General features: G+C 47.3%; 1 protein-coding gene across 6 annotated transcripts in view; it reads left to right on the forward strand.

The window, feature by feature from the left end:
• The first annotated feature begins 418 nt into the window (after window positions 1-418).
• The window catches only part of INSR (insulin receptor), a 183894-nt gene continuing 168816 nt past the window's right edge, over window positions 419-15496 (forward strand). For all 6 annotated transcript variants that reach the window (XM_038772651.1, XM_038772652.1, XM_038772653.1 and 3 more), the window contains exon 1: window positions 419-1438. In XM_038772651.1, the coding sequence (XP_038628579.1) occupies window positions 1348-1438 (91 nt within the window). In that variant the 5' untranslated portion in view covers window positions 419-1347. The remainder of the gene's footprint in view (window positions 1439-15496) is intronic.

A 15496-nucleotide genomic window follows, 5' to 3' on the forward strand; every position in this document is an offset into this window, starting at 1 on the left:
CACCCCGGTCCCTGGGTGACAAGCGATGTGAACGATCCACTTCCCTTTCGGATCCAGACCCTTTCCTCTCCCGCCCGAGGGCCGTTCCAGCGGGCCGGCGGCTAAAAACGGAGCGGCGGGAGATGGGGTGCAGAAGCCTCCGGGCTAAGCGGTGCGAAGGCGCGGATGCCTGAGGGAGTAGCAACCTCCTCCCGATCGCTTTCTCCATCCCCACCCTTCCTTTGAGCGGAGTCCCTTCCGAGGTGCAAACTCCGGGCCGCCTTTTCCGGTTGCCGTGTCTCCAGCCCCAGCTGACTGGCAGCTCTTGTTTACCGGCCAGAGACATTAGCTGGGGAGATCGGTGGCTGTAAAGAAGGGCCGACGGAGGAGAGGAAGAAAAGAGGGAGGAAGGTGGTGGTAAAAAAAAAGAAAAAAAAACAACCCCAGAGAAAAAGAAGTGTTTGCATGGGCGAGAGTTCACGCCTCTAAGTTCCTGCCTTTGCTTCGGGCGTCCCTAGCCTGACTCCTCTGCAGGGCTGGGGCAACGGGCTGTGCCCGAGGACGACAAGCGGGTTGGCCCGAGGACCCAGCTTCTGGCCGGTGAATAATTTGGGAGCTCAGGAGGAAGAGGAGGAGGAAGGGGACGGTGGACGACGAAGACTTGGCTCGGAGGAGCTGCTCTCCCGGCGGAGGGCAGCGAGCTAGGGGAGCGGGGAGTGTGAAGAGTCGAGCCTCTGGGGCTGCTCGGGAAACGGGCTCATGCTAGAGGGGTGGCGGACCGAGGTGTTGCCCGGGGGGTGGATTCTGGATGCGACTTAGGTACCGAGTTAAGCAGAGAGCCCTGAAGCAAGACCTCCCCCCTCCCCTCCTCCGCCTCTACCACCCCCAGCCCCGACCCTCCGAGTAGGAGGGAGGAGGGGGTTGCTGCTGCTGTTCCCACCCCTCCCCCCGGCGTCCAGGAAACCTGCAGCTTGATTCGGTGCTTATTTTTAGGAGTAGTTGTTTTTGTTTTGTTTTTTTTTCCCTCCGTTCCCCCCGGACACCTCGTTTTTCCTGAAGTCGGGGCTGGGCGGGAGCATTTAAAGGGCTCTGAGCCGGCGCCAGAAACTCATCTGCTCCGCAGGAGAGTGACCAGGGGGTTTGGGACCCACCGCCAAACCACCCCGGGAGAGAAGAGAAGAGAAGAGTGGCAGCGGCGGTTTCGAGCCCGCCCTTTCTGCCCCGGAGGTGGTTGAGCCCGTGCCCAGAATGGAGCCCCCTGGCTTTCCGTGCCGCCCGCCGCGCGCCCTCTGATCTGCGCCCCCAGCTCCACCGCGACCCGTGGGACAGCGCCGAGCCCAGCGGCGGCGGCTTCCAGAGTCGGGGACCATGGGACCCAAGGCGACGGCGCTGGTGATGGCCCTGGCGTTGGTGCTGGGCGGTTCGGGCAGCCCGGGACGGAGCCTATACGAGGGGCCGGGTGAGTACCGGGCCCCGCGCCCCGGGTCCCTCCCGCCGGGCAGGGGAGGGTGCGGGGAGGAGGAGGAGTGCGGCGCGGGGAGGAGGGGGAGCGAGGGGAGGCGTCCGACGCGGCCTACTCGGCGCTCCCGGGCCCCCGGGGTGGGGTTGGTCGCTGCCGCCCGGACCCGGGAGGATCGGATGGTGAAGCCAAAATGGAGGCGGCCGGTTGCGCCGAGGCCCCCGCAGCGGGGCTCCGGGAGCGTCAACACCGAGGGAGGAGAGGGGTGGGGGCGCCCCCGGCGAAGGAGGATTGGGAGGCGAGGGGGGACGCGCTCCCGGGGTTGGACCCCCTCGGCTTCCCGAGGGACTCTCTCTGAGCCTCCGAATGCCCGCCTGGTGGTAGTCACCCCCCCCCCGCCAAACGCTTCCATCCCTTCATCCCTACATTCCCCCCATTCCTCCATCTCCCTCATCCCTCCATCTCCCCCATCCCCCCCATGCCCGGCCGAAACAGCTCACCCTCCTGAGGTACCTGGCTTCCCTCATCCTCTTCCCTCAAGCGATTCCTCTCCGCCCTCGTCCCCGTCCCCTCTCTTTGCGTACGACCACCACCCTCCCCAGCCATTTCCTTAACCTTGCTTTGCGCCCCCCCCCCATCCTGTTCCCGGTCCCCCAGAGTATCTTCGCTCCCCGCCCTACCCCGGCCAGTTATCCTCTGCCCCGTTTTGGAGGCAGTCACCCTTCCGTAATTCTGCCCTTCGAGCATCCTTCCTTCCGAGCGCCGCTTCCCTGTTTCCCTTTCCCTAAAGAACACCAAGTTGCCTTCAACTAGTGGCTTCCTCCGGGTTGGAGACCCCCAAAAACCGACAAGGGGACAAAAACGGTTCCAGGATACTACTGCCTTTTATCCACTGTAAATCCCCTCGCTGTAGAAAATACCAAGATACTTCCTAATTAACCATTAGAACCCTGTTAAAGAGGATTCCCCCCCGCCCCTCCCCGGACAAACTTTTTCCATACGGTCTTTACATTTTTATATCCTGTCTAAATGTCCATAATTTTCCATTTCCCTCCTGAAGCGTTTACTCGGTTAAGAAGTATTTAGCAGCCGGTGCCTTGAAAGATGCCTAAAGAGAGTTAGATGTTTTCATGCAGAGAAATGGAAGCAGATTTTCGTAGAGCCCCTCATGTAGTTAGTAAATGTGCAACCGGGAAGCCGATCAAACTACTGATACTGAAGTAGGGGAGAGCCTGTAGAAGCTCTAAGGAGGGTTTTCGTATAGCCTTCTCGAAAGTTACTAACACCCTCCTGTTTCTCTTTCCTCTAAAGCTCTATTGCCCCTTTCCAACGTGTGAAACTTCATTAAAAAAAATTGACCCCGTTTAATGTTTATTTATTCTTCCTTTTAAAATGGCCTGGTGCAAGGCCTTTGAACAGTGTTACTCCCATATGGCATCTAAAACAACCCAATTTCCTGAAAGGTGTTAAGAAGGCTGACCTTTTGTGTCATAGTCGCACTGGTGGTTCTGGAGAAGTGGAAATATTTAGTAGGATAAGACTCTGCTCCCCGGAATATGTCTTGGTTTTATTTTTCCCTTCTCCTGTCATCGGTCACTCTCTTTTAGACGGGGTAGCACTCCTGGACCTTACAGGTATTTTTCAAGATCAAAATTGAGCCCTTTCCGAGTCACTAAAAGAAGCGGCGTTAAAGCTAAAAACATATGCTGGGGCAATAAAAACAAAGCAGTGGAAGAAAAAACCACATTGTTGACATCAGATATGCCACTTTTCTTGTCAAAGAAATATCTGAGGAGTTTTTTAAAAGATAAAATTTTTTCATCTAGGAAAATCTGTAAGATTTTTCCAGTACCTCAGTATGACTTGAATTTCATCTATTTTAAGGAATTTTAAGGGCGATGAAACCTAAGTTTCAGGATAAAATGGGGGAGTTAAGGCTGCCTCCTTTAAGTACAACCCGTTCTCCCGTAACACAGGGTGTGTCCTTACAGAATCTCACATTTAAGGGACACTCGCATTGTAGTACTCACCCTGCGTTCAACAGACCAAAACTGCGTGTGCACGGCTGTTTCGTCTGACCCCGTGTCACGCTGTATCTAGTTGTGTGTGTTGAGGGTAAAACGTTCACCAGTTCTACTAAAATGTAGAGTGAAATGCCTACAACGGAGAGTGCTTTACCTGCCTGCTTTCTAGTCCTGTGTCTGTCTCCTTCATTTCCCTAGTAGGCTGCTGTTTCATGCCCTCTGCTTCAGAAGTTAGTATACCTTAAATGCAGTCAATCAGTAGTATTAGTTGGCCAATCAATAAATATTTGAGTGCTTACTTTCTGCAGGGCACTGTACTAAGCGCTTGGCAGAGAACAATACAATAGAGTTGGTAGACACGTTCCCTCCCACAACGAGTTTACAGCCTGGAGGGGGAGACTGTTAACTGCTTGGAGGAGTACAATAGAAGCAAAAACAATAATAATTGTGGTGTTTGTTTAGCACTTATGTGCCAAGAATAATAAGATTGAACACAGTCCCTGACCTACATGGGGCTCACAGACCAAGGGGTTGGAGAACAGATAGTTAAGCAGTGTGGTCTAGTGGCAAGATCTTGGGCCTGGAGGTTAGAGGACCTGGGTTCTAATCCCAGTTTTGCCACTTGCTTGCTGCATGACCTGGGGCACGTTCCTTAACTCCTGGGCCTCAATTTCTTCATCTGTAAAATGGACACTCAATACTTATTCTTCCTCCCACTCAGATCATGAGTTCCATGTGGAACAGGGACTGTGTCCAAACTGATTGTCTTGTTCCTACCTCAGTGCTTAGTACAGTGCTCGGCACTTAGAAAGCTCTTAACAACCGCCCCCCCCCCAAATTATTAATTGTTAATGTCCATTTTTACAGAGGAGGAAACTGAGGCACTGAGAAGTTAAGTGACTTTCTCAAGGTGATCCAGTAGGCTAGTGGTGGGTCAGGGAGTAGAACTCAGGTCTCCCAACTAGAAAACAGTCCTGTGCTCTTTCATTCATTCATTCAATTGTATTTATTGAGCGCTTACTGTGTGCAGAGCACTGTACTAAGCGCTTGGGAAGTACAAGTTGGCAACATATAGAGACGGGCCCTACCCAACAGCGGGCTCACAGTCTAGAAGGGGGAGACAGACAACAAAACAAAACATATTAACAAAATAAAATAAATAGAATAAATATGTACAACTAAAATAAATAAATAAATGGAGTAATAAATATGTACAAACATATATGCATATGCTGCTGCTCTCTTTCTGGCATGATCCCTGCCATCAGAGGGTTTACGGGCTAACAGGGGAGACAGATGCAAAGTTATTTATCAATACGAGGCAAAAATGTTGGAAAGATAGATACTGAATAAATAAATGCTTAAATGGAGTTTGTAAGTCAATACGTAAAAAGATACACTCACAGCCACTCGTAGTGCAAGTGCTGAGGTGGTAGTTGGGGGAAGAAAATTAATCGGGAAAGCCTCCTGGAGGAAGGGAGGTTTCAGGAAGGGCTTTGAAGATGGGGAGAGCTGTTGGTCTGGAGGATTTGAAAGGGGAGAGGTGGAAGGGAGTTCCAGGGAGAGAGGAGGGCATAAAGCAAGGGGCCAGAACATGAGACAGTGAGCAGGTTCGTTTGGGAGAAGTGGAGAGGGCAGTGAGGGGAGTGGTGGGTGATTAGGGTAGAAAATACTAATAATTTCTGTTGTGTCAAACACTGCTCTAAGCGCTGGGGTAGGTACAGGTTTATCAGGTTGGACACAGTCCTCCTACCCTACACGGGGCTCACGGTGTAAGGGGAAGAGAGAACAGGTACTTAACACCCATTTTACAGACGATGGAACTGAGGCCCAGAGAAGTTAAGTGACCTTTCCCAGGTCACACAGCAAGCAATTGGCAGAGCTGGGATTAAAACCCAGGGGCTCTGTCTCCTCCCAAGGCTGGGTGCTTTCCACTAAACCATGCTGCTTCTTGGAGAAAGGAAGGTATGTAGGAAAGAATGAGCTGGTGGAGACCCTTGAAGCCAGTGGTTCAGTTTAGTATGCATGAAATATAGAGCTTTCACCAAACTCCTAGAGCTGTCTGTGGCTTGATTAGTATGGTCAGTTGCCTACACCATTATAATTGATTCTTGCTGAAGTAGGGAAGTTAACCATAATCAAGCAATCAACCAATGGTATTTACTGAGCACTTACTATTTTGCAGAGCACTGTACTGAGTGTGTGGGAGAGTACACTACAACAGTGTATTAGCGGATAAATTCCCTGCCCATAACAAGCCTACAGTCTAGAGGGTGAGGCAAACATTAATAATTATACATACATATATGTATAAATAAAACTATAAACCATAATGAGGTTCTACCCCAGGATACAAGATCAGTACCAATGGTGCACCTTTCATATTGTTGCGGTACGATTGGGAAGACTTATAGTCAGGCCTTTTGACCCTAGTGGTCCATTGCTAGGCAACCCTCAATAAAATACTACCATTTTGAGTAAATTAGATTCAGTACTGCTCGAAGAATGAGGGAGATGTAAAAAAAAACCCCACATTTACTAGGTCATTAATTTGTAATTTGGACTAATAATTTGCCCATTTTGGGGAAAAAAAGTAAAGAAAAGCTAATTTGGATGATAAAGAATGTCTACTTCTGTGGCAACCAGATCTACACAGCATAATTTGAACATTTTTTTTTTTTTTTGCTCTGAATGATCCGGTTTGACTGTTTGCACAGCCTAATTTACCAGAGAATTGTCAACTCTCCACTTAGTGCTAATAGACCTCACCTAAGATTACCCTGGAAGTTCCCCCAGTGGTATGTTTTTGGCAGCGGAAAATGCTCAACAGTTAGAGAGCTGTGTTTAAAAATGTATTCTTAGTATAGTCATGTCTTTTAAGTAAAACTTTCCAAGGAAATTCTTACTCCAGTTCTTACCTTGAAAAACTAGCAGCTACTTTGTTAGACTAGGTCATTCTTATGTTTTGTGTTTCTCTCACTACCAAGGCATTTATTCCACAGGGAGGAAATAGTAGAACGTATTTCTTAACTGTGAATTGCTATTTGATTCTTTACTCTCACAACCATATTTACTCTGCACGGAAGTTGATGCGTTGGTGTATTTAATATGTGGTAATTCCATTTCATAATTAAGTTTTGAATTGGCTTTTAAAAAATAAATGTTTTGTTTCTGTCCATAATTTATAATATACCTTTGTATAATTTTTTCCTACTTAGAATTGTGAATAGTTCACTGTTTGATAACCAGACTGATCATTTTTCAATGAAAATTGCATTTAATCGGATGAGTGCAGGACACATTTTTTTAAAAACCATCTCAGTTTACCTTTTCCATTCCATTCACAACCATATTTACCTTGCATGAAAGTTGGGTTGGTTTATTTAGTTTGTGGTCATTCCATTTCGTAATGAGGTTTTGAATTGCCTTTTAAAAAAAGCATGTTTTGCTTCCGTTCAGTGTTCCTTTTGAAAAAAATTTCATGATTTATTCATCTTCAGAATTAATTGTGAGTAGTTTGCTACCTATTTGATAACTGGACTGATAATTTTAAAATTAAAATTGCATTTAATCAGGTGAATATGGGACACATTTTAAAACAACCATTTCAATTTTCCTTTTCCATTCTGCTCACAACCCTATTTACCTTGCATTTACCTAGTTGTTTTGGTTTATTTAGTTTGTGGTCATTCCATTTCATAATGAAGTTTTGAATTGACTTTTTAAAAATGGATGTTTTGTTTCCATTTGGCGTCTTTTTAGAAAAAATTTTCATAATTTATTCCTATTTAGAATGAATTGTGAGTAGTCCACTTACATATTTGATCACCGGACTGATCATTTTTCAATTAAAATTGCATTTAATCAGGTGAGTGCAGGACACATTTTAAAACAACCACCTCAATTTACCATTCCCAGCCTGCTCTCAACCATGTTTTCCTTGCATGAAAGTCATTGTGTTGATTTATTTAGTTTGTGGTAATTCCATTTCGTGATTGTTTTGAATTGGCTTTTATAAAAATAATGCTTTGTTTCCATTCAAAGTCCTTTTTGAAAAAAATTTTCATAATTTATTTCTATTTAGAATTAATCGTGAGTAGTTCACTTACATATTTGATAACCGGACTGATCATTTTTTAAATTAAAATTGCATTTAATGGGACCTCTATACAGTACTCTGAGGTGCTTGATGAATCAGATTCTAAAAGAGTCTATCAGTTGTGAAGTGGGAATGGAAAGGATCAATCAATCAATCAATCAATCATATTTATTGAGCGCTTACTATGTGCAGAGCACTGTACTAAGCGCTTGGGAAGTACAAATTGGCAACACATAGAGACAGTCCCTACCCAACAGTGGGCTCACAGTCTAAAAGGGGGAGACAGAGAACAGAACCAAACATACCAACAAAATAAAATAAATAGGATAGAAATGTACAAGTAAAATAAATAAATAAATAAATAAATAGGGTAATAAATATGTACAACCATATATACATATATACAGGTGCTGTGGGGAAGGGAAGGAGGTAAGATGGGGGGATGGAGAGGGGGACGAGGGGGAGAGGAGAGAAGGGGCTCAGTCTGGGAAGGCCTCCTGGAGGAGGTGAGCTCTCAGCAGGGCCTTGAAGGGAGGAAGAGAGCTAGCTTGGCGGATGGGCAGAGGGAGGGCATTCCAGGCCCGGGGGATGACGTGGGCCGGGGGTCGACGGCGGGACAGGCGAGAACGATGTACAGTGAGGAGATTAGCGGTGGAGGAGCGGAGGGTGCGGGCTGGGCAGTAGAAGGAGAGAAGGGAGGTGAGGTAGGAGGGGGCGAGGTGATGGAGAGCCTTGAAGCCCAGGGTGAGGAGTTTCTGCCTGATGCGCAGATTGATTGGTAGCCACTGGAGATTTTTGAGGAGGGGAGTAATATGCCCAGAGCGTTTCTGGACAAAGATAATCCGGGCAGCAGCATGAAGTATGGATTGAAGTGGAGAGAGACACGAGGATGGGAGATCAGAGAGAAGGCTGGTGCAGTAGTCCAGACGGGATAGGATGAGAGCTTGAATGAGCAGGGTAGCAGTTTGGATGGAGAGGAAAGGGCGGATCTTGGCAATGTTGCGGAGCTGAGACCGGCAGGTTTTGGTGACGGCTTGGATGTGAGGGGTGAATGAGAGAGCGGAGTCGAGGATGACACCAAGGTTGCGGGCTTGTGAGACGGGAAGGATGGTAGTGCCATCAACAGAGATGAGAAAGTCAGGGAGAGGACAAGGTTTGGGAGGGAAGACAAGGAGCTCAGTCTTCGACATGTTGAGCTTTAGGTGGCGGGCGGACATCCAGATGGAGATGTCCTGAAGGCAGGAGGAGATGCGAGCCTGGAGGGAGGGGGAGAGAGCAGGGGCAGAGATGTAGATCTGGGTGTCATCAGCGTAGAGATGATAGTTGAAGCCGTGGGAGCGAATGAGGTCACCAAGGGAGTGAGTGTAGATTGAGAACAGAAGGGGACCAATTACTGAACCTTGGGGAACCCCCACAGTAAGAGGATAGGAGGGGGAGGAGGAGCCTGCAAAAGAGACTGAGAAAGAACGACCGGAGAGATAAGAGGAGAACCAGGAGAGGACGGAGTCTGTGAAGCCAAGGTCAGATAGCGTGTTGAGGAGAAGGGGGTGGTCCACAGTGTCAAAGGCAGCTGAGAGGTCGAGGAGGATTAGGACAGAATATGAGCCGTTGGATTTGGCAAGCAGGAGGTCATTGGTGACCTTTGAGAGGGCAGTTTCCATGGAATGAAGGGGACGGAAGCCAGACTGGAGGGGGTCGAGGAGAGAGTTGTTGTTGAGGAATTCTAGGCAGCGCGTGTAGACAACTCGTTCAAGGAGTTTGGAAAGGAATGGTAGGAGGGATATGGGACGATAACTAGAAGGTGAGGTGGGGTCAAGAGAGGGTTTTTTTAGGATGGGAGAGACATGGGCATGTTTGAAGGCAGAGGGGAAGGAACCAGTGGAGAGTGAGCGGTTGAAGATGGTAGTTAAGGAGGGGAGAAGGGATAGAGCGAGAGATTTCATAAGATGAGAGGGAATGGGGTCAGAAGCACAGGTGGCCGGAGTAGCACTTGAGAGGAGGGAGGAGAGTTCCTCTGAGGATACCGCTGGGAAGGATGGGAGAGTAGCAGAGAGTGTTGAGAGCCGGGGGGATGGAGAAAGGGGGGAAGAGACTTTGGGGAGGTCGGACCTGATGGATTTAATTTTGTTAATGAAGTAGGAGGCCAGATCATTGGGGGTGAGGGAAGGAGGAGGGGGAGGAACCGGGGGCCTGAGAAGGGAGTTGAATGTACGGAAGAGCTGGCGGGGGTGATGGGCATGGGTGTCAATAAGGGAGGAGAAATAGTTTTGTCTGGCAGAAGAGAGGGCTGAGTTAAGGCAGGAAAGGATGAACTTGAAGTGAACGAGGTTGGCATGGTGTTTAGACTTTCGCCAGCAGCGTTCGGCAGCTCGAGCGTAAGAGCGAAGGAGGCGGACAGTGGCAGTGATCCAGGGCTGTGGGTTAGTGGTGCGAGAGCGGCGAAGGGAAAGGGGAGCAAGTGAGTCTAGCTGAGTAGAGAGGGTAGAGTTGAGAGCAGTAATCTGATCATCAAGACTGGGTAGAGAGGAGAGGGCGGCGAGGTGGGGTGTGAGGCGCTCCGAAAGATGGGTGGGGTCCAGAGAGCGGAGATCTCTGTGAGGGAGTAATACGGATTTACAGGGGAAAGGAGTGTGAGTGAGGAGGCAGGTGAGAAGATTATGATCAGAGAGAGGGATTACAGAGTTGGTGAGGGTGGACACAGTGCAGCGGTAGGAGATGATGAGGTCGAGGGTATGACCAAGTTGGTGAGTGGGCGAGGTGGGGTGGAGGAAGAGGTTGGCAGCGTCAAGGAGAGATAGAAGGCGGGCGGCAGAGGAGTCGTTAGGGATATCCATGTGGATATTGAAGTCTCCGAGGATCAGAGTGGGCATGGAGAAGGAGAGAAGGAAGGTGAGGAAGGGGTCAAAGTCGTTAAAGAAGTTGGAAGTGGGGCCGGGAGGGCGGTAGATGATGGCTACAAGAATCTGGAGGGGGTGGTAGAGGCAAATGATGTGGGCTTCAAAGGAAGGGAAGGAAAGGGAAGGGGGAGGAGGGATAGTGTGAAAGCGACATTGGGGGGGCGAGAAGGAAACCGACACCTCCTCCTTTTCCGGTGAGTCTGGGGGAGTGGGAGAAGAAGAGGCCTGCACTGCAGAGAGCAGCAGAAGAGACTGTGTCGTCCGGCGACAGCCATGTTTCAGTTAAAGGATGTAATGGACAGCGAGGCCCTGAGATTCACCCCCCCCCCCCCCCCCCCACCCTCCAAACCCCAATAGAAATGGAAACCCAGTGCCCAGGTTTGCTCCTTGGTAAACACTTTAGGAAAAGCGTTACCTCTGACTACTCGGGGACCACTTAGTGCATTATCGCATCCAGTTTTTGTATAGCTCGGGGCTTGCATTCTTACAGAACCCCACATGAAGACATGCGCTTGCAATACCCACCCCTGTGTTTGATGCAGCCTGCAGGTGCACAACCATTTCTTCTGACATCGCATCCCGCTGAATCCAGACAGCGCACATTGTAGAGGGAACATTTCCTAATTCTTCTGTCACGTTCTATACAAAATGCTGAGTGGAAGCATGTCTTCTGGCAGAACTGAGTGTACTTGAGGGTACACGCAAACCAACCCAAAGGTCCTCTGGCAGTCCGAAAGAGTTAACGTTCCTTCCAAGGTGCTTAGCTTACTCTGGAAGAACTGGGCTCTGTGTTTGGTGCTTTATTGTTGACTGGACATATCAACTTGATATATTTGATTTCAGCTCTAGCTTTAGAAATAAAAATGTCATTTAAAAGATGTAGCCAATGCCATCTCGATTATTCAAGTAGACCCAGACTCTTCTTTGACTCTGTGAACTTTTGGAGAATAACGAACATTGTTTGCGGTATTTGTTAAGCACTTCCTATGTACCAATCAATGGTATTTATTGAGTGCTTACTGTGGGCAGAGCACTGTTCTGAGTGGTTGGGAGAGTACAGTACTATTCATTCATTCATTCAGTTGTATTTATTGAGCGCTTACTGTGTGCAGAGCACTGTACTAAGCGCTTGGGAAGTACAAGTTGGCAACATATAGAGACGGTCCCTACCCAACAATGGGCTCACAGTCTAGAAGGGGGAGACAGAGAACAAAATAAAACATATTAACAAAATAAAATAGATGGTAGATTTGTTCCCTGCCCACAAGAAGCTTATAATCTAGAGGAAAGCATTGTTGGAAGTGTTGGGGTAGATACAATAAAATCTGATCTGGCAGAGTCCCTGTCCCACATGGGGCTCTCAGTCTAAGGGGGTTGGAGAACAGGAATTTAATCCCCATTTTACAGAGGCGGCAACTGAGGCCCAGAGAAATTAGGTGACTTGCCTAAGGTCACACAGTGGGCAAGTGGCAGAGCCGGGATTAGGATCCAGTCTCCTGTAGTGCTGTGCTTTTTCCACTAGGCCACATTGCTTCTCACCAATGTGATTGGGTCACAGTGGTCAAAGATGGGGCAGTTTGCCTTTAATAGGACATCTATTTACTAATAGTGAGTGTTCTTAAAAAATGATTTTGTTCCTGCAGCTCATGCATCAGTTTTCCGAGAGCAAGATCACATATCCCGGCTGCATCACTTGTCTGCTGTGTGACCTTGGGCAAGTCACTTCACTTTGCTGGGCCTCAGTTCCCTCATCTGTAAAGTGGGGATTGAGACAGTGAGCCCCATGTGGGACAGGGACTGTGTCCAACCCGAGTTGCTTGTATCCACCCCAGCGCTTAGTACAGTGCCCGGTACATAGTAAGCACTTAACAAATGCCATCATTATGTACTGTAGTTTTCTGTAGGACTTAGAGTAACCAGGAGAAAAGGTTCAAGGCATTGCCTTGCCAGTTCATATTGTTGAATCATTAAGGTTAGTTATCCTCTGATGTTTACCGTAAACCACATTTAAGTTCCAGAAATTTCTCCTAGTTTAAGACAATATTTTGAATACCAACATCTGCCATCAACCCTGGCTTCTACATTCAATACCTTAAGGGGATTGCTGCTAAACTAGTTCGAACAGGAGGCACTGACTGACTCTGTTTATATCCAAGAACATCAGTTCCTTGTAATAGGTCTCTTTTGCCTCCACCCTCTACCCCCACACCTTTCTGGGAAGGTTGAAACACTTGTTCACTTAATTATGTTGAATAAACTTATTCTGGTAAAAAAAAAATGAGAGTGATCCTTAACTTTGAAGGGGGAAAAAAACTGCTCCTGCCGCTCCCTCAGCTTCTCTGATTGCAAAATGGAGTTATCCAGAACCCTTGATTTCATATCTGGAATGAATATCTAGACCTAAGGTTCTTTCAAGGATCTTATTGTCTCCAGTTGTTTTGTGCATCATACTTTTCTTAACAGAATGTTCCCAAATAATTGATGCCTGCAACCTTGTCTGCTTTTTAAAAGTAGATTTTTCCAGTTTTCATACTAATTTAGTATCATGTTGAATGCTTTCTTGAAAGCATGTTCTCTTGAAGGAAAAATACTTAAAATGTGGTAAAAACATCGTGCTTAAACTACATTTTGTTGTAGTAACTAAGAATGTAGTAGATTGCTATGAGAAGATACAAAAGACAGAGATCAAGCTGGCAAGTCTGGTTCCAGGAATAATACCTCTAGAAGAGATTTGATTTTTCTTTCTGCAGCTGAGTCTTATGAAACAGTATTTTTAAGGCTATAACCTTGATTCCCTTGAGAAGATTTGGATCAATCAGTGGTATTTATTGAGTGCTTACCGTGCGTGGAGCACTCTATTAAGTGCTTGGGAAAGTACCATACATCGATCAGTTGCATTTATTGAGCACTTACTGTGGGCAGAGCACTGTACTAAGTGCTACAGCAGTGTCGGTAGACACATTCCCTGCCCACAACAAGCTGAAACTGAAATAGGAAGGAGCATGATCTAGCGGATAGAGCACTGGCTTGGAAGTCAGAAGGACTTGGGTTCTAATCCCGGCTCCACCCCTTGCCTGCTGTGTGATCGTGGGCAAGTTACTTAAATTCTCTGTGCCTCAATTACCTCATCTGTGAAATGGGGATTAAGACTGTGAGCCCCATGTGGGACATGGACTGCATCCAAATTGACTAGCTTGTATCTACCCCAGTGCCTTAGTGCCTGGAACGTAGTGCTTAAGCGCCATTAAAAAAACCCAAAACATAGCAGCATAATGATTCAGTATAGGTCAGTAGATGAATTAGGGATGGACTAAGCATCCATTAGTCATTACCTAGAATTTTCAATTTTCAGAGTGCTTTACAAACTATTAATAAGCTCATTCCCGTATTTTTATTTATCACCAGACGTATAACTGTCTACCTGAAAAGCGAATCTAGGTTTGTGGTTTTTTTTTAAAATAAATGCATCACATGATTAAAAACATGGAGAAGCTTGTTTCTCCTCTGAATGAGCTGTTCTAAGCCCACTAGGGATCATTACCATTCACATCATCAGTGGTATTTATTGAGCGCTTACTGTGTGCAGAGCGCTGTAGTAAGTGCTTGGGAGAGTACAGTAACAACAGAGTTGGTAATCACGTTCCCTGCCCACAGTGAGCTTCCATTGTAGGGGTGCCTAAAAGGTCTTCACCAGAGAGCAGATGGAAAAGAAAATTTGTCCCCCTGCCTCCTTTCTGTGCCCAGCAGATGCTGTATGTCATTTCTTTGGCACCATTTAAGGGCTCTGCCTGGAGTAAGGTCGTGGGCCTTGTTGCTCCTCTCCTCTCCTCTGCAAGGAGCGGTGTTGGGAAGAGCCAGTAGAAAGGACAGGCAGGGAGAACCGCAGGCGGCGATTCTCTGCCTGTAGTAGGCCCGTCCTGCTTTCCCCTCCATGATTCCCGAGGGTGGACTCCTTCGACCTCTGGAGTTTGACGCAAGAGTTGGGCACGTATTTGTTTGGAGAAATTGAAATGGTCACTTTTGAAAGTTTTAGCAATCGAGCATGATCAATTTCTAGTGGTTTAATATGGGATATTTGGTATCCAGGAAGATAAACAACAACAGAGTTTTTGATGGTCCTAGTTTATATGGCGTAATGGCCTGTCTTTTGAGGAAAGAACAATTAGTGACTGAGATATAGTAGGCCTGAGTGGGTTTTTTTATTGTTTTTCTTTCCTCAAATTCTTCTTTGAGGATTGCTTCTTTGAGGGATTGCTGGAATTGACCTTTATTGTTTCCAAATTAGTATATTTAAAAACTGCCAGCAACTTATATACCTAATGCTTTAGGAACAGCCCCTAGGGTTGCCATTGGACGGCTCCGTGCCATTTTTGAGCTTCCAGTAGGCCAGTGGAGACTGCGCAGAAGGGAGCATGGGGAGTTCACAGCCTAAGTGCCTGAAAGGGAAATGTCGGTGTGAACGTAATGCAAGGCTGGCCCTCGAGAGGGGAGGAAAAGAGAGTGTGGCACTTCCCTTCCCTGTTTTCCTCTCCCATGGTGACAGTGGCCTTTTGTTCCCTCCTGGTGAAAGGGTAGGGCCAGTGTCACATTCTCATTGGTCACGTTCAGTGTTCAACCTTTTGGTCATGGATGGGAGCTGCCAACAAAAGCATGACGCTATCTGATCTAGAGTTTACCTGCAAGGAGGCAACTGCAGGGTCAATGATAAATCCCTCTTCTTTAAAGGACTCTCTCTCTCACCTTCCCCCCGCCCCCCCGTCCCCAGTTCCTCTCATCCCATCCACCTTTCATTCTCTTCCCAGACTATCATCTTTTCCAGTCTCAGCTCTGGAGGGGGACCGGGAGAGAGAGAAAAGGGGGAATGTTTTTTTTTTTTTTTAAAACAAGGAAATAATAATAATAATGATAGTGATGTCATTTGTTAAGCACTTGCTATGTGCTGAGCACTGTTCTAAGCGCTGGTGTAGATACAAGGTAGTCAGGTTGTCCCATGTGGGGCTCACAGCCTTAATCCCCATTTTACAGATGAGGTAACTGA

The sequence above is a fragment of the Tachyglossus aculeatus genome, chromosome X1 (assembly GCF_015852505.1).
Source record: "Tachyglossus aculeatus isolate mTacAcu1 chromosome X1, mTacAcu1.pri, whole genome shotgun sequence".
Lineage (NCBI taxonomy): Eukaryota > Metazoa > Chordata > Mammalia > Monotremata > Tachyglossidae > Tachyglossus > Tachyglossus aculeatus.